Here is a 25,011-nt window from a genome sequence, read left to right on the forward strand (position 1 = left end):
CTAATGGTGCTAAACCAGCTGTAAATTCCAACAGTGTAAGCACTGAACTAGAGGAGGCTGTAAATTCCACCGACAGCGCGACTCTTCTCAACACACCGTCAGCGATGGCGATTCTGTCCCCACCTCCTCTGCCCCCAGAGCTTCTGTCACTGATTGCAGCGACCCTCACGGCACAGGAGCAAGCACAGGAACAGGACAACTCGGACAATGATTCCATTGACACTGATAAACCTTTCGATCCAGGTCCTGTAGACCTGGAAAAGGAGCTAGACCTTTCCCCACCCCCTCGTCTCTCCCGATGCATTGATTGTATTTTTGGGGAGGGTGAAAGGGTCTGAGGGATTTGGTGGCAGGAATGCAAGTGGGAAGCACTTAAGTGAGGGGGTTTGGGAGTCGCTATGGCATGTTCAGTATTTTGTCCGACAGATCAACCTCGAGAGCGGCAGCCTGTGCAATACGAGGCTGTTAAAGAGTTAAGCAGAGCAGTGCAGGAAGGGAGGATTCATAATGGGAGAACAGCTAGGTATTGTGAAGGAGAATAGAAAAGATAAACGTGGTTATCTAGTGTTTAATAGGTGTCTGCATGCTTGTAGAGATATATAGCTGTGTAACTACATGAATGATTTTTGCCCTGAGCCTGGTGGCGCATACAGCTGCGGTTTGTGTCCGGGCTCAGAGATGTAAATAGGGGCTTCTCTGTTGCAGTAAAAGTGTTTCTCTTTGCATAAAAAAGAGAGGGAATGAAGGGAATGACCCCGAGGTATGTTCAGAGAAGGCATGCTATGTTTCGAACTTTTTGACTGAACCAGTTCTTGTTTGGTGTGCCCTTCCACCTATGTATAATGTTAATCCAAAAGAAGATGATATTGTTTACACTTTGAATGTTGATAATTGTCTTTCTGTAGATGCTAATGTAGGAGGCTATGATGGGAACGTATTGCAGTGGTTCTTCTCTTATCCGGAGTAACAGCAGGGAAAGCATTAAAGAGTTAAATCACCTTGTTTGGTAGGCAGTTAAGAATGTGAGTCAAAATTGCCGCTGCTTTTTGTTGTTGGTTCAGGGACATGGCTGTGAGGATTTTGATGGTGTGTGCTGCGTGGATTTTAGGTGCCCCATTGCAGCAACATGTTATCAAAATCTGAGAAAAATTCAGCCTTTTTGGCATCCATTCACTCAATTGGCAGTATTGTTTGTTTGCTATTACCTTGGTTGCTGTCATATTTGCAAGGGCCCTGCAGAACATGGCAAACCTGGTACTAGCTGTTCAAAAACAAAAAGGGGAAATTGTAAAATTGTACCAAACAGAGAGAGTGGGTTATTTTGACATTGATAATGTGCACCTTTGGCCTTGTTTTGATGACGTGCAGCTGCTATCCTGCAGCAAAGAGTTAAATAACTTTGAGGGAGTATGAGAAGAAAAACTAGGATGGGACAGAAACAAAGGAATGTGATCTCACCTCTAGAAGACAAGGAAACAGCATGAACAGTAGAGAGTAGCCTGTAGTGAACAGCACTAAGGAAAGTTTTATGATTTTGACTGATCACTCTGACTCTATTCATAAGCAGCTCTCTGAGTTAAGAAAAAATGAACAGACCATAAAGATTGAGAACGGGTTAACGGACTGGCTTTCAAGCCTTGGGTTAGGGGTCTGGTTACAAAATACAATCAAAGGAGCATTGATGGTATTGACAGTATTGTTGGTTTTAGTATTATGTGTTCCTTGTTTGTTTCAATGCTTACAACGAGAACGCGTGTTGGATTGCTCAAAAACAAGAAGGGGGAGATGCAGGAGGGGGCCTGCAAATCAGGACCATAAAGTGGCAATCAGTTAGCTGAAAGGAATGTGCTGGAGCTTGTAGGCCACAAACCCTGGGAGAACAAGGAATGTCAATAGATAACAATCAACAGGGTGAGTCATGCTGAGAGAAGATAAGGGAATGAGGAACGGATATTTTTGCAAGAGTTGGGGCAGAAGTAGCTTCATAGAAATAGTAGCCAGTGCCATTCAGAATCAAATGTACAACAGGAAATCAACAGTATATGAAAGAAAATAATAAATTTGAAATGAGAAAGCTTTGCCTTAGGTTTTTGCTTGTTTATGTTTGAGCATTGGACAGCTTGGCTGATGAATTTGATCTAGGTTTCTTCTATGGAATAAACCTAACTTGTCTGACTTAGAAGAGATTATTTTTACCAAAGGGAATGTGAAGAGGTTGCAGTGAGACGGGTCAGTGGTAAAAACTTGGACCTAGTCATTATTTCCAACTCTGATACTGACTAGCTGTATGTTGCTTCGGACATGGTATTTTAATGTCTCCAGTCTTTGCCCTGATCTTTGTTAGAAAATGCAGATTCTTTGGGACAGGAACTCTTTATTTTCTTTTAAAATGATGCTTAGTGTATCAGTCCCCACAGAATTCACTTCTCTAACCAGTACTTTAATTTCAGCTGTAATAAACATGCTCCAGTTAGTTGGAAGAGGATATTTTGCACCTGTATTCACAAAATTTATTTTTACTGCTTAAAACACACTGACCTTGAATTAAATAAGATAATGCAAGTTTTGCTTTTCAGTATTCATATATTTGAGCCAAACGTACAAGTTCATGATTAATAATCATGAAAATGGAAATCTCTGTGCACATATTTGATTTCTATGCATATATTCTGAATGCATGACTTCTCTGCTTCCAAACCAACATTTTGTATTTTGCTGATGTGCATATAATTTAAGATTTGTGTGAAAGAAGTAAGGACGAATCACAAGATGATTCTATTATTTTTTTTTCTTTAAAAGTTAAACACTGAAACTTGCTAAGTGGTCTCTGTGAAAGTGAAGTCAGAAAGCTGAGAAAGATAAAAGGAAAAGAGGGAATTGCATCTGTGTAAAAACTGGATAAAAGTGCCTGTTTATGTTTAAAATAAAAATATTAGGTATGGAAGTATGTTACTATCTAATAACTTTTCTTCAGCTTGATGTTTCTGTTTTGGTATGTGTTTGCTAGTAGGAATGGTCATCATTGGCGTTTTTCCTTGAGGGAAGGACAATTTGAGTACATTAGCATTACAATTTGCCCATTTGTGATTGTTCTCCAAAAGTAGCAAATGATCTCAGGATCTATATATTATTTTTTAGAATTTTTTGCTTTCTTGGAGTGATGTAATAGGAAAACCACTTACAGATAATATTATGTGGAATACTGAAATGCTTGTTTTGTAGAGGAATAGCCTAGCTAGCCTAGTGTAAAAGTTACCTCAAAGATGTGAATTAATTATTCAAATAACATAATTCATATATGGTAGATGCATGTTTATGAAAACCATCCTATTTTGTTGTATGTTACTTCAAAAGTTTCCAAGCGGATGCTTGTGAAAATTTGATTTGAGCACCATGGAAAAGAATGAATATGATGAATGGATCAAAGAACATATAAATGAGCCTTTGGGCAAGTAAAAATTCAAAATCAAAGCAAAATATATATATTAAAAATGTCTGTTGCTGTTTTATGACTGTTGCAATTTCAAATCTGGAAGGTTTTCTGTTTTCAGATAAAATAATACGTGCAAGGAATATTAAAAATTACACAGACTGTTACAGAACACTGGTATGACTACAGGCTTCTTTGAAATTCATAATGTCGTTATTGGTAACACTTTAAAATCTTCCAGGGAATTTTCTTAGACTTTGGGCAGTTCTGTGATATTTGAAATAATCAATTGTAAAGTTAACACTTAATCTATATATATCTAGGTTTAATCTTTAATTACAAAATTTAAATCACATTAATATAAAAAGTAGTAGACCTAAATTAGTGCAAACTCTTACTGTAGTACAGTTGTACCCTGCAATTTTATGGGGTGTAAGTTGAACAGACTCTAAAATCTAAGGCTCTCTAGCTGTATTTTTCTGTTTTTCAGTAAGAAATAAAATTATTCATACTGGATACATTAAATAACATTTGGACAGGGGACTGTCAATATTTTATATGAATCTTTTTTTTTTTAAATTGAGGATAACAGGTTTATATCATGGCATGTGAAGTGTTTGTGAATTTTAAGGCTTTCTGCTTATAAAGTATTTGTTCTGTTATACATGTGTATGTTTACACAGTTGCACATGATTGAATTTCTGTAGATTTGTTAATTGAAGTAATTGTATGCCCATGTTGAATTGGTTTCTGCATTATCTAGGAGCACTTACATGGTCGCATAGTTTTTGTGAAACAGCTGGTAAGCAAGCATTCATTTGATTATGTAGGCATATTTGACTTGTTTTTTTTCCAAAATTGTTTTGAATTGGTATTGCAACTGTTGATGTCTTGTTTTTTATTTCTGAATTTAAAGGTTATCCCACCGAAGGAGTGGAAACCAAGAAAACATTATAATGATATTGAAGAATTGGTGATTCCGGCTCCAATTCAGCAAATTGTCACTGGCCAGGCAGGACTTTTCACACAGTACAACATTCAGAAAAAGCCAATGACAGTGAAGGAGTTCAAGCAGCTGGCCAACAGTGACAAGTATGTATATGGGGGATCTTGCTTAGAAAGACAAATATTTATTTGTTTCCATGTTGTGGTTTCTTTGAATTGTGCTAGGCAGCTGGTGATATTTGTCACTGACAGTAGAGTGTTTTCTGGGAGGTTTTATTGTCTCCTTAGTTGTGGAATGGTACCACAGTATGAATCTTTTTTGTATTTCTGTTATTGAAAGCATCTAGTACCATGGCAGCAAGAAAGCATCTGAAAAAGCTGAGGCATGATGCTTTCTGTCTAGCTTTTTTTCTTCCTTTTCTAACAAATAGTTACGTAGAAAGTAATGAAGATGATACAGACTTAAATCTGAGTTTTGTTTTGAGTACACCTGTTAATGTTCAATGTTTAGGTTTTTTGGCCTAGATATTGGAATTGGCCTATCATCATTTAAAAATCCAACGTATTTTTTAACTTGCCTAGAAGTTTTTGCATTAATCTAAGAGAACTCATCTAGGAAATTTCTTATGTTCTGGTTATGGCAAGATGAATATTAAGGGAGTGGGAAGAATGTCTATAAAGGGCTAGGCACTATTCAAAAAAGTTTCAAATCAGTGGTCATTCCAAGAAGATGGAGTTGGTAGAAGGAATTCTTCCCCATTCCTTTTGGCTCCATAAAAAGAATAAATTCTACTTAAGTATTTCCTCAAAACTGACTGGAAATAGTTTCTGGAAAGGATCCTAGAGAAAAAAGGTATTTGAATATAACAAAGGAAGGTAACATTGCCCTAGTTTGAAGGAAAGTTTGTCTCCTAAGTTAATTTAAGAAATTAAGAGGTAAGAAGAGAAGGTTTTATCAAGATCAGGAAAAACTAGGACATGAAAAGGTTTTAAAGAGGCTCCTCAGCAAATGTGCCATGATGTCCATGCCTCTGTAAAAGTGCAAAACTGATCTCCCTTTTTCAATTAAAAAGGATTGGTATTTTTATGCCCATATATTACTTATGAAAAATTGAGGTTATCACACTTACAATTCTCTTCCTCTGGGAAGTTGGAATGGGAACCTGTTTCGTAGTTCTTAAAATTGCTTGTTCAGTAACTGTTGGAGGGGAAAATAAAACATAAAACTTGTAAGGTATCTGATGCATTTTCTATGGTACCTGTTCATATATGTTTAAAGTTTACATTTGTTTAACCCAGGATAAAATGAGAAACACTAATTTCTTAAAATAGTTTGATAATGTGAAAATACTTTTGACAATCTTAATATGTATCATGGTGTTAGTTAAATTTATTATATTCTTTATCATTGAAGATATTTTGGAAGTGTTTCTGATTTCAGTTTTCATGTTTTTACTGAAATCAGTTTACAACTTCGTTTCCTAGGTAAAGTTTAGAACAATTAGGAGGGCTTCTTATCTATTACTAGCTGTAGGTCCTTCTAAATGTTCATCACTGCTCTTGAGAAAATGTGTCATATGTGTCATGTCCTGTGACACTCTTAATGCAGTATCTATTTCTTAAACTATTACGTAGCTGAGAGCCCCTATTCTTCTGTAAAAATAATTCTGTTCATTCATGAAGAAGACTTCTCTGTTAAAGACAGTTTTCTTGAATATTGTGATGTTACCCATTTCCTATGGGAAAGAGAGAAGGGCCACGAACATCTAAATTAAATCATATTTGCCTTTAAAAGGATTGTGTGTGCTCGGTCTGATGCACTGCCTCTTCTATTCATTTAGGCATTGACAATTCACCACTGAACCAGGGTGCTTCTCCACCTTGACCTCTGGGAAATATGGCTATACCAGCATCTCATAATGAAGATACTGGTGTTATTGAAACCGAGTTTATATATCGATATCACTCAGTGCCAAGCAGAAATGCAATCTGATTTCTAGAGCCATATAATGAGAAATAATTGAAACAACTCCATTGCTGAGACAAGAATGCTTTCGTTAAGATGCATTTTGCTAACTTGCTTGTCTCTGTTTGGTGTTATTACATGATGTAAATGTACCTGGTCTGCTTAATTCTTGTATGTTTGGATTTTCTTTCCAGTAATTCAGGTGCAGTAAGTTGGCAGGGCTAATGTGAAACTTTACTTCTCAGAATTGCAGTAATGGGGGAGCAGGTTTTCTTTTCTGAAGACCCGAGTGTGGGAGAACAGAGGCCTGGCAAAGGATCCTGAGGCAAAAGCTATTGATGGTTGTTTTCTATGGTAGTGTGCTTGTGTTGTGTTCCCACAGGATTTTACGTGAGGCTTGAGTAACCTTTGTAAAGTATATACATAAGTATACATGGTTCTCTGTGCTGCACTAAAGGAGTAAAAGAATTCTCTTCATTTTTTTGTTCACTGTGTGGTTGAATTTTTGGTATCAACTGTTTGAAACGTTACACTTTTTCTCAAAAGGTTTTTCTGGGGAAGGAAAAAGAGAAGAAAATAACTGTTTTTGCCTGGCAGAGCTGTGGCTTGGCAGGATTAGTACATTTGAGTTATTCTGAGACAGGGTTGTGCAGGACCCACCTCTGCGTCTTTGCAGAGCTGGCAGTGAGGCAAGAGAGTAACAAATACTTGTCAATTAAGTGGCTCTTTGATGTGTGTCTTTTTATGGAAGAGAAACACAAGGGAGGGCCTCGGCCTAAGGACAGTCAGTAGATGTGCTGTTTAGCCACTGGAGACTGAAGAAAATATGTCGGTGGGTGTATGATGCCAGCTACTGTTGCTGTCAGGTAGGAGTTTATATGCAATGGTGAATCATGAAACTAAGAATTCAGGGGAACTCATAATTCCTCTATTTCAGTGAATTTGAAATGAAGTGATCCCTTAGAATTCAGTTTGCAGGATCAGAACCATAGTCCATTGTGAAGGTGGTTGTTGAAAGACTACGCTGAACCTTTGCCTGCCTCTTCCTCTGCAGATACTGCACCCCAAGATACATAGATTATGAAGATCTGGAGCGTAAATACTGGAAGAACTTGACTTTTGTGGCACCAATTTATGGAGCAGATATCAGTGGGAGCATTTATGATGAAGTATGCATAGCTTTTAATGAAGTTTATCTCTTCCAGCCCTCTATTAAAGGGTACTGTACTTAGAGGATACATGCTTGCTTTGTGACTAAGAATCTGTCTTTCTTTTTAAATTTTTGTTTTACTCACTTTAAAGACTCCAAGCAAGGTTGAAGTTAACTACATCTGCAAGAGTCAGACAGTTCTGTTCTTAGACAGTAGGATATTGCTACTCTTCATGATCATAAGACTCTTCCCTTTCTTCACTTCGAACTGTCCAGAACATTGAGATTTCTTCTTATTTATTTGTTTATTAACATTTCAGTATGTGTTATCTGTGTACCTTTGTGTAAATTTAATGATATTTTAAATAACTTTTCCTTCAAAATTAAAAGATGAAATACTTTGTCTCTTATCTTTCACTGAAGAAAATTCATAGCTGTACTTTATATGTGTTTGGAATGCCTGCAGTTTCCTGGATATATGCTTACAATAACTGTGTACCTGTGAATTAAAATAGACTAAATGGAAGCATTCTAAGGAAATGAATTTTGCTGATTACTTGCAGAGATCTCCACAGATAAAAAGGGACTCTTAACACAGATGTCGCTATCCAAAGAATTACAGAATATCCACTGATATAAATTAGGCTATGTAAGTAGCTATGGGAACTAGATTTTGAAAGGATTATTTAAGTAATGAGACTAACAGAAGAAATGTTAGCATTTAAAAAAGAATATTGAGGATTTAAAAAACAGAGGACAACCTTTAGTCCAGAAGAATTTTTCATGTGTGGAGTTCTTGAGTTACTTCATGTTCTGTGTAACTGCTTTCTCCAATCTTTCAAGCAAACAAACAAACAAGTAGAATTGCCCTGTGGCAGATGGTCTGAAGCTCTGCTAAAATGTTTCATATTTCTTCACAGAAGACAAATTACTTGAAGGCTCTGTCCAAAGATAAATATGGTTAGCCAAGATGGTTTAAGGCAATTCCATTTTTGCACTAGGTTATGTGATCTTTGAAAGATAGCTATAAATGTCCAATGGTCTATTGTTTAGAAAAAGCAGCAAGTCTGAATTCTATTGTGTGTCCAAATAGCTGTATAAAAATGATTTAGAAAATAACTGAAGGTTCTGATTTGGGGTGTTTTGGTGAAGAGACATTCTAGATGGCTGTTGTTTGTAGAGACCAAAATGGGGCACAGGAAAGCAGTTTCTTTCAAGAAATAGAGGCTCACCCTTTTTCTTCCCTGATACTTTTTTCTCTTTAATGTTAGCAGATAATGCCTTCTGGCGTAGCCTGTTACAAATGTATGCTTTGTTTTAATTGTTTTCTTTGGTCTTTAGTATCTTAAGGTTACTGTTTCTTGAGCAACATTTCCAAAGAAAAGGGACTGCAGTAATACCCAGTTCTGAAGTGCTGAGTGGTCAAAGTGAAGGTCAGAAATTTCCTTTTCATGGAACTGCACTGTCATTAGATTGGGAAACTGAGGAAGGGAGGTCAATAAAGTGAAGGGTGAAGTGAGAAGAGCAGCATTCAGAAATCCTAACTCAGATGTTAGGTGCATAGGAAGAAGAGACAAAGGAAGCACTGAAAGTTGCAGGGAGCGGAGAAGAAAACAGTGATAGGTAGAATAAAAAAACCTTAATGGCTATGATTAAGTGGGTATTACTTTAAAATAAATAACAAAGGGAAACACGTTGTAGAAAGGAATAGATACAGGAAAGAGTGTGAACAGACTGAGTAGTTAATATGACAACCATGTCACTTGAAAACCCGCACCAAGTGGCTTTTAGAAGAAAAGAAGGAAAAACCCCTGGTACCAAACTGTTGGTGAGAAAGTTAGGGATGCCAGATTAAAACCTTTTCTTTTACAGTATTTTTGCCGAAGTTAATTTTTTGCCAGCAGATGGTGTACTTGCACAACTGTTTTTTCATGTCTTGTGCTTGAAGTGCTAAGAAAGGATCTTTTTGATTCTGTTTAGAATTAGAGGTTGTTCTTATGTCTTCATTCAGTTTGTTTCAGGTTTGTCGCTGTTTGGGGAAAGGAGAGGAGTACAAGTAGCTGACGTTTTGGGCATCATAAAACAAAGGGGATGGTGGGATTAATTTGTCATTACAGCCTATTTGCGATAAACAAAACCGAATGCTTACTTTTTACAAAATGCACTTTGTAGCAACCTGTGTTATAGGTGTTGTATTTAATACAGAAGGGTAAATACCTGGCAGAATTCCAGGCAGAAAAACAGGAACTTAGTGAGTGTGATGTGTACATATACTTGGGCCATCAAAATTAGAAATGCTGCTGTGCTGCAAGTCCTTATTCCTTAGTTTAAAAGTTTACTGATTACATTTTCTTTTCCACATGGTGATGTTCAGTTTTACACTGAGACAACTGTATCTGAAGCCTTAATTTTTACTATTTAGATTATTTAAGAAACAATATTGTTATCTGGGGTATTCAGCACTTTGCTGGCATTGTGCCAGCAAGATCATAGAACTTGTAGTATTTTTTGCTTTTCTTAGGTCAGAGGATGACAAATTCTGAGGGGTTTTGAAGATGGGGCAAAGTTACAAAGCTTGTGTTACATGGAACAGCAAACAAACAAACAGAAATCCAGGACCAAAGCTAAAGCTATAAATGCGTGCTTTGAAATTTGACAAATACTACCAGTGATTCAAAGTTTACCTTTGTGATATTTGAATTATTCCAGAATCTCTGTTGTGTATTTATAGTGTATTTAATGGTTATTTGACAGTTTTGAACACAGATTAAATCTTTATGAATAAGGAAAAAACCAATGAGAACAAGTGCTCTGTAGACTGTATAGGCCTTTATAGAAAATAAATGTAAGATATTTGAATGTTGGCTTGAAATATTATTTTGTGTTCTAGGCATTTTAACTGCTGTTACTTCAATTACAGTGCTTTGCAGGACAGTGACAATGTAGATGACTCAACAAAAAGCACTGCACTAAGGAACAGATTGTAAGGATCATTATTTATGTTAAGATTATAAATGTTATTAAAGAAATATTCAAGGTTCTGTCTTTTGCTATAAGGTCATCTGGACTTGAGTGAAAATTAATATTCCTGAAAGAGCTTATAATGTCAATAATAAAGCACTAGTCTCACTAGCTGCAGCTGTTAGACTGATCCATGAATTATTATGAACCATAACCTAAGAGTTATGATTGCTTAGGAAGTTTAATTGAGAAGTGATTATTTATTTTTTATTGTATTATTTCAAGAGAGCTGTCTTTTCCTTGTGAGTTACCATCAATGTAATGCCAGTGTGAGCCAGTTTAGACTGTGAATGACTAGCCCGTGAAACAGTTGCTAAAAGTTACTGTTCTTGTCAGGAAGGGGAAAGAAGACAGTTTTTGTTTCTGATACCATAACTTTATTAACTTGTCTGGCAATTGTACCTGTGTATAAATTAAAGAGTGTGATTCGTTTACTGTTTCTCTGCAACTGCAGTTACAGTTCTGGTGAATTACCCTTAGGCCTTCCACTTCCATTGCCACTCCCAGCTGTTGTTTAAATCAAACCAGCTATCACTGAGGGCAAAAATTGTTTCCTTGTTGTATGAGATACAAAGAACTCAAAGTAACTTTTTCCATTTCCTGGTGGGCTTGTTTGGTTTGTGGGTTTTTTTGTTTGTTTTTTTTTTTTTTTAATTAATTTGAAATTGTATTTGTATGGACAGATGGGGAAGACATATGAAACCCCTACGTGGACTGATCTAGCAACTAGAGGGGAAAAAAATCTTCCCGGTTTCAAAAGAAGTTGCAAAGAAAAGTGACTGATTTGATGTTTTTAATGAGTCATAAAACACATCTAACTTCAGTGCTGTCAATGGCATCTGCTATTCAGTAAAGCCAAGGTTTAGAAGAAGTACATGTAAATACTGTCTTGCCTGTCTCTCCACTTTTTTCAGCTCATGACTTGAAGATGTCACTTCCCTTTTCCTTCTCTTAGTTTTATTTCTCCTGATAAGACAATTCTTAATGCCTGCATTCTCCCATGTCTAAGCAGTGAGGAGCATATTTGATTAATAGTACAAGAGTGAGTGATTCAGTGGAGTTTGTAGGCAGTTATTTTTGCTAAATTGTAGGTATATCATGTAATATTAACTCTAGCAACAGATATGCTCAAGTTTCGTGCTGTATCCTTTTGACAGTGCAGCTAACTTAATTTTAAAGCAGCACCTTCACGTTATATGTAGAGTTTGGATTTGACCATGAAGTGAGTTAGGGATGGCATCTGAGTTGTAGCTTAACCTAAAGCTGCAGGAAAGCAGCAGGCATAAGCAATCCCAAGATTGTCTGGAGAGCATCAGCGACATTTTCTGACCAAATTTGTCTGCTGGACCTCGTACTTAAAAACAAGGATTTGTGGATGTGAAGGTTCAAGGCAGTCTTGGCTGCAGTGACCATGAGATAGTGGGGTTCACAATCTGAAGAGGCGGTGTCAAGAGAGAAAGCAGGACCACAACCCTGGATTTCAAGAGAGCAGACTTTGGTCTCTTATCTGCTTGGAAGAGTCCTGTGGCATAAGGCCCTGGAGGGAAGAAGGGCCCAGGAAAGCTGGTTAGTACTTGCCTCCTGGAAGTTCAAGAGTGGTCCATCCTAGTGAGCAGGAAGTGAGGCAAAAATGCCAGGGATCTGCATGGATGAGCAAGGAGCTTCTGACAGAACTCAAGCATAAACTGGAAATACGCAGGAGGTAGAGGCAGGGACGTGTAACCTAGGAGGAATATAGAGACACTGTCCACGTATGTGTAAATACAATTGGGAATGTCAAAGCCTACCTGGAAATGAATCTGAGAGGTGATGAAGGCAACAGGAAGGACTTCTGTAAGTGTACTTCAGGGATCAATACTGGGTCCAGTCTTGTTTAACTTCCTTATTAATGATGTGGGTGGGGCAGAATTTGCAGACAGTGCAAAACTGGGAGGATCGGCTGATATGCCAGCAGGTCATGCTGCCATCCAGAGGGACCTTGATATGCTGGAGAAATGGGCTGACAGGAACTTCATGAAGCTCAGCAAGGGGAGTTGCAAAGTCCTGCACCTGGGGAGGAAAATCCCCAGGTATATGGGGTATGTGCCGGGTCTGAAGGCTGGAAAGACTTTTTCCAGGAAAGGCCCTTGGGGACCCTGGGAGATGGCAAGTTGAACACGAGCCAGCAGTATGCCAATACAGCAAAGGTGGCTGTTGGTGTCCTGGGCTGCATTAGAAGGAATGCTGCCAGCAGGTCAGAGGAGGTGCATTTCCCTTGTAATCAGCACTGTTGAGTCCAGACCTGGAGTGCTGTGCATAGTTCTGAGTTCCTCATCTCTCCCCAGTTACAGAGCTACTGGAGAGAGCCCAGAGAAGGGCCAGTAAGATATTGAAAGGACTGGAACATCTCTCATATGAGGGAAGGCTGAGAGGGCTGGAACTGTTCAGCCTAAGGAAGAGAAGGCTCAGGGGGACCTTATCAATGTATGCAAACTTGCAGGGAGGTTGCAAAGAGGATGGAGCCAGGCTTTTATCAGCGGTGCTCAGAGACAGGACCAGAGGTAATGGGCACAAACTGAAATGCAGGAGGTTCCTCTTGAACATGAGGAAACACTTTTTCACTGTGAGGGTGACTGAACCCTGACACAGGTGGCCCAGAGAGACTGTTAAGTTTCTCCATCCTTGCTGAGATAGTCCTACAGATTGTCTGTTGCAGACTACTGTAGGTATAGTTCTTGTATGCCATCCTTTACAGTATTGCACGGGGTTTGGCAAGGTTATGGTAGCAGGAGAGCTACAGAGGTGGCTTCTGTGAGAAGCTGCTAGGAGCTTCCCCTGTGTCTGACAGAGCCCATGCCAGCTGGCTTCAGGATGGACTCGCTGCTGGCCAGAGCCGAGCCCATCAGTGAACGTGGTAGTGCCTCTGTGATAACATGTTTAAGATGGGGAAAAAAGCCCTGCTGCACAGCAGAAGCAGCAACTGGAGAGGCGTGCGGATATCTGAGAGCAACAGCTCTGCAGATGCCAAGGTGAGCAAAGAAGGGGGGCCAGGAGGTGCTCCAGGTGCCCGAGCAGAGATTCCCCTGCAGCTCTTGAAGACCATGGTGAGGCAGGCTGTGCCTCTACAGCTCATGGATGACCACGGTGTGGCAGATCTCCACCTGCAGCCCATGGAGGACCCCACGCCAGAGGAAATGGATGCACCTGAAGAAGGCTGTGACATCGTGGGAAGCCTGCATTGGAGCAGGCTCCTGGCAGGACCTGTGACCCCATGGAGAGAGGAGCCCATGCTGGAGCAGGTTTGCTGGTGGGACTTGTGACTCCATGGGGGACTCACACTGGAGCGGTCTGTTCCTGAAGGACAGTACTCCGTGGAAGGGACCCACTGCTGGAGCAGTTAATGAAGAACTGTGGGAAGGACTCCTGTTGAAGTTCATGGAGAACTCTCTCCTGTAGGAGAGACCCCACCCTGCTGCAGGGGGTGAGTGTCAGGAGCCCTCCCCCTCAGGTGGAATGAGTGACAGAGGCAACATGGGATGGGCTGACCACAACCCCCATTCCCTGTCCCTCTGTGCTGCTGCAGGGGAGGTGGTAGAGAACTTGGGAGTAAAGTTAAGCCTGGGAAGAAGGGAGAGGTGGAGGGGAAAGTGTTTTAAGATTTGTTTTTTTATTTCTCATTATCCTACTCTGATTTGAATGATAATACATTCAGTTTTCCCAGGTCGAGTCTGTTTTGCCCTAAATGGTAATTGCTGAGTGATCTTGACCCATATGTTATTACATTTACTTATTACATATCTTGACCAGCTTTTATTACATTTCCTCTCAGCTATCCAGCTGAGGAGGGGAGTGATAGAGCAGCTTTGATGGGCACCTGGCATCCAGCCAAGGTCAGCCCACCACAAAGATGTACAAGACGTTACTGGGAACCTTAGTGAGGGGATGTGGAATGATAACCTTTAAAAATGTAGAAAGTTCTGTGTGTTTTAGCACATGGTTGTGTGACCTGCTTAGTGAATGAGTGAGAGGCTGTGGGTGTTGTCTACCTAAAATTTATTAAAGACTTTGACACCATTTCCCACAACATTCCCCTGGAGAAGCTGGCTGCTCATGGCTTGGACGGGTGCACTCTGCACTGGGTTAAAAACTGGCTGGATGGCTGAGCCCGAAGAGTGGTGGTGAATGGAGTCACATCCAGCTGGTGACTGGTCACAAGTGGTGTTCCCCAGGACTCAGTGCTGGGCCAGTCCTGTTTAGTATCTTTATCAACGATCTGGATGAGGGGATCCAGTGCACCCTCAGTAAGTTTGCAGATGACACCAAGTTGGGTGGAAGTGTTGATCTGCTTGATGGTAGGAAGGCTCTGCAGAGGGGTCTGGACATGCCGGACCGATGGGCCGAGGCCAGCTGGATGAGGTTCAAGAAGGCTCCGTGCCGGGTCCTGCACCTGGGTCACACCAGCCCCACACAGTGCTACAGGCTGGGGCAGAGCAGCTGGAAAGGGCCTGGTGGGAAAGGGCCTGGGGGTGCTGGTCGGCAGCCGGCTGGGCATGAGCCAGCAGTGTGCCCAGGTGGCCAGGGAGGCCAGCAGCACCCTGGCTTGTGTCAGGAGCAGTGTGGCCAGCAGGGCAAGGGAAGGGACTGTCCCCCTGCACTGGGCACTGGTGAGGCCGCACCTCGAACCCTGTGTTCAGGTTTGGGCCCCTCACTGCAGGAGGGACGTAGAGGGGCTGCAGCGTGTCCAGGGAAGGGCAAGGGGCTGGGGAAGGGTCTGGAGCACAAGGCTTAATGAGGAGTGGCTGAGAGAACCGGGGCTGTTTAGCCTGGAGAAAAGGAGGCTGAGGAATGACCTTGTCACTGTCTACTGCTACCTGAAAGGAAGTGTTGGTGTCAGTCTCTTCTCCCAGGTAACAAGGGAGAGGACAAGAGGAAATGGCCTCAAGTTGTGTCAGGGGAGGTTTAAACTGGATGTTAGGAAGATTTTTTTTCACTGAAAGGGTTCTCACGCATTGGAACAGGCTGCTCAGGGAGGTGGTGGAATCACCACCACTGGAGATATTTAAAAGACATGTAGATGTGGCATCTGAGAACATGGTTTAGTGGTGGACTTGGCAGTGTTAGGTTTACTGTTGGACTAGATGCTCTTAAGGGTCTTTTCCAACCTCAGTGGTTCTACGATGATGTGAGAGATGTCCTTTCTGTATGACCTCCTTATAGTTGAGATCAATGTAAGCGTTCCTTCACTTAATTTTCAGTTCTAGCATGCATTTTCAGAGTCTCTACTTGCTTCTGTGTTTTTCCCACCCTTCAAAAGGGTACTGCAAAGGAGTGGTTGTGTCTGAACACCCCTCCCCCCCCCCCAGATCAATGAGGGAGACTGTTTTTATTTCCTAATCTATTTGTTTATGGTGCAGAGATTCTGTTTATAGTGTTTTTCTGTCTGTATTTTATGCACTTTGATGATGCAATAAAAACCTGGCAGCTTTTTTATTATATTCGTTTGTGTGAGTGAACGGGTGTGTGCAGAGAGGAGTGGGGTGACCAAGCATGAATTTTTCTGTATGTTTCTCCTATTCCTTTTCACTGTGTCCCTTAATTAGATTTTTTTACTCTTTATTGTTTGAATTGTTACTTGAGTTGTTTATTGAGTTGAATTGTTGAGTAAGTCAGAGGGGCTTTTTAATCCTAATTGTAGAACAGATGTCTTGTTTGCCAGGTTAATATTCAAATGAATCCATGAGATAATCACAGAAAAAATTAAACACTGAAAATAGGTGTGTGCGTTAACATTTGCATACAGAAATCATGTTCATAAAAATAGAATACATCACACTGTTGGCTACTCTGTTAAAGTGCAAAGGATAGTATCCTCACTGTTGTAAGAACTTTAAAAAAGGAAATGAATAAAAAATAATTTCATTTGGAGCCAATTTTATTCTTATCAGCAAAGAGGTCACTGCTTAAAATGTTAAGCTTCACTTTTTACCAATATATTGAAAGGTACATTTTTCTTTGTGTCTTGAGAAAAGAATGGATCAGCTCCTTCTAAACTTTGCAAGCACTGAGGTATTTGAGAGCTGCTTGTGAGGTGTCCCATTTTATCTCCACATTGTATTAAAATCTGGTTTAAAGGCTGTTAAAAGTCGTAAGATCTCGTGGTAGTAATTTACTGTAAGCTTGGATCATCTACAAAATTAGTGACAGATTGGAATAGTGGTCTTCTGTGTAAACTGCTATGTACCTTACAGTATTTCTCTGAAGAAATAAAAGGTAAGTCTATTGTGCTTAACAGTGACCATAGATGGTAAGATATTTCAAGCCTGTGTTTCTTTGGTATAGTAAAGAAAGAAAAATAAGTTGTTTTCCATTTTTTTTCCTAATGTTGGATTGTGTGGTAACTGTCAGAGATGACAGGTGTTCTTAAAAAAAATTGCCATCAAAAATGTGGATAAATCAGAAATACTTTCTTTACATGATCCCTTGAGATTATTACTATATTCTGATATTATTGTGATATCCTGAGCAGAATAAATATTTGGTATTTTCCTAACATTATAGTGTCTAAATGTATTTTTGTATTTGTAAAAAACTACCAGCTACACCTCATGGTCATGTAATACGTGTACTGGTCTTCTAGTAGTGGTTGTTAAATACTGCATAGCCTGCTAAAATATACTTCAATTTTGAGAAGCGTTGTAATCTATTAGCCCATTAAACTCCTCTTTTATAGCTCCTGTGATCTTTTTAGTGGGCATTGCTGTTGTAAAGTTAAGAAACAAGTATATAACTATTGGAAAATTTAGAATCTATATTTTACTTAAAAATTCATGTAAGCATTTAAGAATGTTACGGAGTATTAGAAAAGATGTCTGTGAGGAAAAGTAACAGTTTTAATAATAATTTGTAATAATTACTTGTAACAAGCTAGGCATAAATATAAAGCTGATTTATTACCTTTGTTTAAGTTCAAGAAATGTAGGAAGAGTTAAAATGAATTGGTGTGATTTTACCCTTCCAGCCTATATCAGTGAACATTTCCTTCTGAGCTAAGGCTACTTGTCCAAAATAGTCTTCAGGAAGTGGCAGTAGGTCTTATGTCTTGAGTGTAGAGGTTGTGGATTGTTTATTTGGTACATTTGATATTTTGAAGCAAGCTTTCTCTCCTAGGATTGTGTTCCGTGGGAAGATTTGCTTTTGTTTTAGGGACAAACCAGTAGTAGATTGCTTGGTGACTAGTTATGACTTGACTTAACAGCATGTGAAAAGACGAGATGTGGTGTTAAAAAAAAGAAAAGAAAGGATGATTTATTCTCTTAAGTAATTCTTAGTACGACAAGAATAAGATTACAGGATGTTATGGTTGCTAAAATTTCACTTGATTAAAGAAGGTGACTGGATAAATAAATTTAACAGCCCCACATGGGCATTTTACAAATAGAAGGATAACACCTCTGGAGAAACTTCCAATCTACAAATTGCTGCAGGCTGGAGAGGTATTCTGGGGAACTAACTTCTTTGCTTACACTGTTTCTTGTCTGCATTTGGCCAGTGTCAGAAAGGGTATACTGCCTACATTAACAGTTAATTTTTATCTGGTGTGTTTATTATTGTCTTCTAACCCTGTATGTGTGTCTGTGCCTACATTGTTGAGCCATTGCTCTTACTTCGCTGTATTTATTTGTTTCTCCAAATTGACTGCATAATTTGTGAACAAAGATAAATTTTGTGTGATTTAAAAAAAAATAGAATCTGTAAGTTAACTTGAGGAATAGTTAAAAATGTTTCTTCAAACAAATTTTGTATTTTATAACTCTGCTACCTCGCTGATGAATATGATTTTTAGATTGAAAGGTGCAAATTTTACTAGCATCTTATATTGTGAGTCCTTATTGGTGTTTAAGTTTTTATTCTCTGATTAATGATCAGCATCATTATGTTATATTTTAATTTTATATTTCAGGTGCCTTATATGTAACACAAATGCATCAAAGCCAAAGCTTCCATTTAAAAAAAGAACAAAAATGCAATGAAGCCTCCTTTACTCCTTTATAAAAGTCCCAGATAACTTACAGATAGCTTTTCTCACTTAAGTGAACTAGTGATAGCAGGCAGTTAAACGCTTGTTCAATGAGAAGGTTGAACTTCATACAGAAGTTACCATCTTGTATATCAATTCTAGTGGCTGCATACATAACATGTTCGACATAAAGTCTTAAAACCCAAGGAAATGAAACCTGAGATTATTAAACATTCAGTACTTCTTGCTTTAACCTGTATTCTTTCTTCACCACCTGCCCAACTGTTCAATGTCAACATGTTTCTTGGCATTAAATTGACTGCATCAGGACTGCAGTCTGCCATCAATTTATTCCCTAAATTTAAGTAAGATTACCAGAACTGTGCAGAGTTTATTGATGGAGGATGTGGAACGGGTCATGGTTAAGGGCATGTTGAGGGGCTGTGTTCCTTATAAAGACAGTTGCCTGAATTGAGCTTTTAATACTTCTGATTATATTTTTTGTTTTTCTGACTGCTTGAGTACCAGCTAATGTCTTCCCTGGAGGTGCTAATAATTGCTGTTATAATGAAGTCTAATCTGTTTCTCTTCAGTTTTGTAGCTTTGTTCTTGGTTCTATTGACTTTTTACATGCTGTATTACCTGAAATTAGAATTGTATTTCGTGGGTGAATCTGAAATACAACAAAAACTACATGAATGGCTTTCCGAATGGCTTTTAATATACAAATTTTATAGGCAATAATATAAGGAAATGGCTGAAATCCCATGGAATCAATAGATTTATATTTCTTCTGCAGTACATCATTATGGTTACAAATGCTGCTGAAGTACTGTATTGGTTTTAGTGTTTATACTTTTCTGAGAAATGGTAAATTTATGGATGTAACTTAAATTTTTTAATAATTTTTTATGCTATTATTACTTTGTAAGTAATGTAAGTAATGTAAGTAAATAAAAAGCATAGATGGGGCCAGTGAAACTTGGTGGCTTCCAGCTATCAGTTCATCAAAGGCTTTGTCTGTAGCTATGATTTCTGTTGTGTATGGTGTTTCAATCCATGATAGATTTGATGTATTAAGTGTTAAGCAGATACGAACGTATGTTCTCTACTTTGAACGTCTCAGACTTCGAACCGGATCTCAGACTTACTAAGGTCAAGAGAATTTTTCTTTAGGTAACTTCAACAGTCTCCTACAGGTCTTACAAATTTGTATTAATGTACAGTCTTTTGAAGGGTTAGATTAGGTGTGTATCTTTTGACAGAGACTATTATATAAAAATGCATTACTTTATAAATTTATTAACACATTTATTATGTATCTTTTTCAGGGTATTGAGGAATGGAATATTGCCCATCTTAATACAATATTGGATGTTGTAGAAGAAGACTGTGGAATTTCTATTGAGGGTGTAAATACGCCATATCTATATTTTGGCATGTGGAAAACAACGTTTGCATGGCACACTGAAGACATGGATCTCTACAGTATTAATTATGTCCATTTTGGGGAGCCAAAGTCATGGCAAGTATAAATTTTTATGAAAGATGATTTCATTTATTTGTTTTTCAGCTGACTAAACCAAACAGGTGGGGTACAGTTGCTTTGCAGATAAGCTTTACTGGAAGGCTCAGATAGCAGTTCTGTTGTTTTTGGTTTTTTTTGAAGCTGAGAATGCTATGGAATATGTGGGATTTGTGATGTAAAGAACACTGCAGTAATGAATTACTTTGTTTTAAAGGAAAATATTATTAAGTATCTAAGGCTTGTTTGAGTTCAACAGAAAAAGTTTGCAGTGATTCAATATGAGAAGTTTAGTGAGTTGAGAACCCCAAGACTATTTGAGGGAACTTCTGTAAGGCCTCTTTGGAATCTGTTTCTTTGGTTCAGTTGTCCTTTGGGACTGTCTAACATGTTTTGTATTATACGTACATTTAATTGCTTTTTAAAGTCAGACATATTTTCTACTGATAAGTCAGTAGGCCTAGTAGGAGGTAAGAATCGGTGTTAAAGGTACTTCCTAAATATGAAGCTTCTGCTAGCCTTTATCTATATTCTTAGATTTTTGATTGAACAACCTTCATTAGAGAGACAAGTAGATTTAATGTTGTATGTATAGATTGTTGCATATGTGTATGTTAAAGCACATGAGAAAAAATGTTTTCCTTTTGATCATAAAATCTTAGGTTTTTTGAAATACCTGTGAAGAGAACATAAAATCATTACAAAGATGGATAAAAGATATGTGATGCTTAGTCCTGTTTTGGCTGTTTCTAGTAACCCAAACTTAAATGAAAAATTTTGTAGGGGGTAGTTCCATAAAACTTTATTGGTTATTTTTATACTCATGTTGCAAAGACCTGTGCAACATCATGTATTTAAACTAAGAAGGTGGTAATTTGCTCAGCTTCTGGTTTTTAGGGCATTGCTTTTAATTTACCTTCTTTTCTTCTATAGTGGATCTCTTGCATTTAGACAGAGAACATGAACACCACTTATTATAGTAACAAAGACTATATTTTGAATTGATGAATTATATCTATATATTTAAATTGCTGCTTTGATAGAATTAGACATACTATCAATGTCTTCTCACCAGTAAAAACAATATCTTTGTTAAAGATGGATGTAAAGGTAGGTAATTCCAAAATATTCTAAGATGATAAGACAAACTTAACCAAAACAATGATTACATAAAAATTATTTTGGGTTCTTAGGAATTTTAGAAGTGCTATTTAAAGAAAACCACACTGCATATTGTAAAATTTTAAGTGGTAGAGACATTCCCTTAAACCTTGGAGTCCTAAGGCACAACTGATAGAGGCTAAGCAAACTTTTTTAAATTTTTTGAAGGATGTATGAGTTGATAATACAATACATGCTCTTCTATTTTACAGATACTTAATTACACTTTCAAATGCACAAAATAATTAAACGCTTTTTAAGAAATAACAGTGGATATGACTTCATTTTCTGGATCTCATTGACCCATGTTTTTAAGAAATGTCATGCTAAAAAAAAGCTGAAGGAAAGACAGTTAAAGATTAATCTGTTGTTACACATGTGCTTTTACTGGGGAAATGCTGCAATAATTTATGCTAATGCTATTCCTGTATCAGTAAAATGTACCTTATGTTAGTGTGATACTCACATAATATTTTCTTCAAAAAAGTGGTGGATGAGTTGAATCTTATGATACAGACAGTAAAGATCTTGTCTGCTCTTAAAAAATTTGATCTGAGTTGACAAGTGCTTCCTTAGGTGAAACCAAATACCCTGGCACGTACATTAGTAATACATGCTTTTTAATTTTACTGGGTATATATGTTGTTCTTCAAGACAGCCACACTGGTCTTGTGGAAAGCTGAAAACTACTTTATTAATAAGCATGTTAGACAGCACGTTTTCTCTGAATTGTGAGAAGACAACCACTTCCAGCTGAGAGCTGTGATGGGAATGTGTAGGCAGCAGCTAAATCTGACTGCAGTGGCAGTCTTTATGGAATCTGAAGCTTTTGCCCGTATTTAGGCATAGATTAACTTTCATTTTTTCTTACAACCTGTGCAGTTTGACTTCCAAGAGGTACGCAAAGAAATTTATAGTTATATATACTGATTCCACCATTGACTGCCTCATACGAAACGCAGGGAAGAAGTGTGTCTGGCAATGAGTTGCAAAATCAGAACTATGGCTGTTTCTGTGTTTCTGTGTGTATATATTAGTATTATACATATGTTTGCTTCGTAGTTAAGTTGCTTGAAAGAAATTGCTAAAGAGAGGATATAATTTGAAGGAGAAAAAGGAATTAAGAAAACTTAGAAGCTCTGGAACAGAGCACTATGAGGGGAGAAGAGAGGGGAATATGGCAATGAAAGATTTGCTGGAAAGAGGAACAGAGTCTATTAAAATTACTTGCAACTTTTTCTTTGCATTTTTTCTGAGGGGAAAAACATTTGGAAGATGGTACCTCATTTTACATCACAGTTTCTTAGAAAAAAAGTCTTACTACCGAGAAGGCCCATGGGTGTGATTGGTGATTTACTTAATAAATTCAGTTTATTCTTGATACACTTCATTGTATATTCAGGGGTGTAGGCCCTGACTAAAGATAACTTTTTTTGTTTTGTGTAGTAATTTCAGGAATTTTGGCATATTGAAGTATCAAACTGCTCTTCAGAATTAATGCTTAGCATAAGAGAGGTTTTTGTCAATAGATCTATGGGTAAAATACTGATAATGCTTCAATTTACATTTTAAATTCATAAATATCCCCCCCCCCCCCCCCCCCCCCCCCCCCGATGTTTAGATTTGGAAAATGATTCTGGGTTTACTAAGTATTTGCAAGCGGTACTTAGTCTTTGTGGAGTTTATCCAACTTGTATATAACAGTGGTGTTGATAGGAAATCTTGCAAGTGCTAAAATGATGTAAATCATCTTGAAAAATATTAATAATGAATATGTGAAAGTGTTTACTAAGCAGGCCCAAAGTAATTATTTTTGTGGCAATGTGACTATTTCAAACACAATAATAATTTAGCTCATTTATGCTTTTTAAAAAGAATTTAGAGAACAAGAGTAAAGATATGTGGAGAACATATGTAATATTTTACTTCAGAAAGTAATTTTTTTAAAAAATTGTGCTTATTTTGGTCACCTTTTATATCTGATGGTGGAGGTCTGAATTCTTTTCTGCACAAAGAATCGTTTTTTACTTTCTGTTGAGAGGGGCACAGTGTAAACTTGCAGTGTAATACAAACATAATTTACCTATCAATTTGTGATGTTTTCTGTGAGATTCCATCTGGTCTTTGCTTCCAGTCTTCTTCTGAAGACTGGTAATGACAAGTAACCATACATTATGGTAAAAAAGCCTCTCCTGTTTAGTAATGTGTTTCATAAATAACAAAATACCTTTCAGGGTTGGTCAGTCATAAAATGAAGAGGAATATATTACAGAAAGAGAAGATTGTTCTGTCTTTGTGATAATGTCAAGAAAAAAAGACCAGATTATTAAAAGAGAGAATGCTTAGGCAAAATTAGATGGATTAGGAGAGAGATTGGACCCAGCAGTTTATTTGGGTTCGAAGCAGTGTAGGGTAAAATGGATCTGTGGTGAAATTAAAAAATAAAGCAGGTGATTTAGGTTCAGGAATTCTTTTCATGAGTTCAGTGGATATAGGATAGTGAGAAATTTGATCTCTAGATTGCCTAAAATTTTTGCCATGAGCAACTTCAGTGGTAGCTGTTGATTGGCATGGTTAGAAACTGTTTTTATGGATTTGGCAACATAGAATGAGTACCAATAGCTGTTCATCTTCCTTTATGAAGTGGAAAAATGAGGGAAAATAGGTACTTACATGGTAGGGATTGTGGAAATCTTTAAAACAGGATTCATGTTCTCATTCATGTGAAGGTTTTCAAATTTTGAATCCTGGTAGCAGAGAAAATGGGGTTATGTGTATGGTGGGATAAAAATGCGTGGTGTTCTGATCCTGGTGTTAGGCAAAATTGCAGACAATAAAGGTACAGAAGGGAAAAGAGACTGATGCTGACATTGTGCAAATTAAGAACAAATATTGCAATAAAGTAAATGGGTTGAGAGACTTGTCTGGGTCCTGACAGGCTCTCCAGGTTACATTAATAGGAGTTTCAGTGTGATCAGCAGTTTACGAAGACTGGTCAAAATCTGGCCAAGTGATATGGAGTTCAGCATGAATGGAAGAGTCTTGCTACCTTTGCACAAGTTATGCATACCACTGACAGAACTGTTCTGACATGTTTCCTAGTTATATTCTATGTCTAAGAAAAATAAGAGATGTAGAAAATTACAGTGAAGTGCAAACTTTTAGTTTGAAAAATGGGAGTAATTATAAAACTTCCATGAGAGGAGCACATTTATGCTCAAATTAGAAAAGGATTAGCAAGACTTCCTTCTGCTAATTATCAGAGAAGACAGAAATAAGAATATTAGGGGTCACATCAATGACTAATGAAAATAGGGATTCTGATTGTAAAAAGGTACCTATAATCAAGCAGTACATTGGTTTGTCAGTAGTCTGAAAGGATTATCATTGTGCTTGAAACGAAGCAATCATTTGGTAGTTTGAATGGTCTCCATAAAGTGGGAGAACTTTATGAACTTCAGAAGAAAAGGAGAGATGTCTCCTCCGCCCCCCCCCCCCCCCCCCCCCCCCCCCCCCCCCGTGGAAGAGGATTTTCTTCCTTGAAGTTGTTAGGTTAAGTTGGGAAATTTTTTAAGTGGTAACAGACTTTGAAATTTCCCATGTCAAAACAGCAAATGTATTAACTTCCTAAATTAAGTTTATGAGATTTCAACTTGTTCATATTTTTAAACTGTATTTATCATGTTTATATATAATAAATATTAATGACCTAGACAGCAGAGAAAATTAGTGTTCCTTATAGAAAATGGCATGAGATTCTGAGCCCTTTGTCTGGAACTAGATAGACAGCATTATTTTAATATAGTGTGGAGGTTAC

The 25,011-nt window shown here is 37.9% G+C and overlaps 1 protein-coding gene across 5 annotated transcripts in view; it reads left to right on the forward strand.

Moving 5' to 3' along the window:
* KDM4C (lysine demethylase 4C) overlaps positions 1-25,011 on the forward strand; it is a 298,051-nt gene that overhangs the window by 18,769 nt on the left and 254,271 nt on the right. For all 5 annotated transcript variants that reach the window (XM_055698674.1, XM_055698675.1, XM_055698676.1 and 2 more), the window contains exons 3-5: positions 4,347-4,522; positions 7,396-7,510; positions 19,840-20,033. In XM_055698674.1, coding sequence (XP_055554649.1) covers positions 4,347-4,522; positions 7,396-7,510; positions 19,840-20,033 — 485 coding nt within the window. The remainder of the gene's footprint in view (positions 1-4,346; positions 4,523-7,395; positions 7,511-19,839; positions 20,034-25,011) is intronic.

Source organism: Falco cherrug, chromosome Z (assembly GCF_023634085.1).
Source record: "Falco cherrug isolate bFalChe1 chromosome Z, bFalChe1.pri, whole genome shotgun sequence".
In the NCBI taxonomy this organism is placed as follows: Eukaryota; Metazoa; Chordata; class Aves; order Falconiformes; family Falconidae; genus Falco; species Falco cherrug.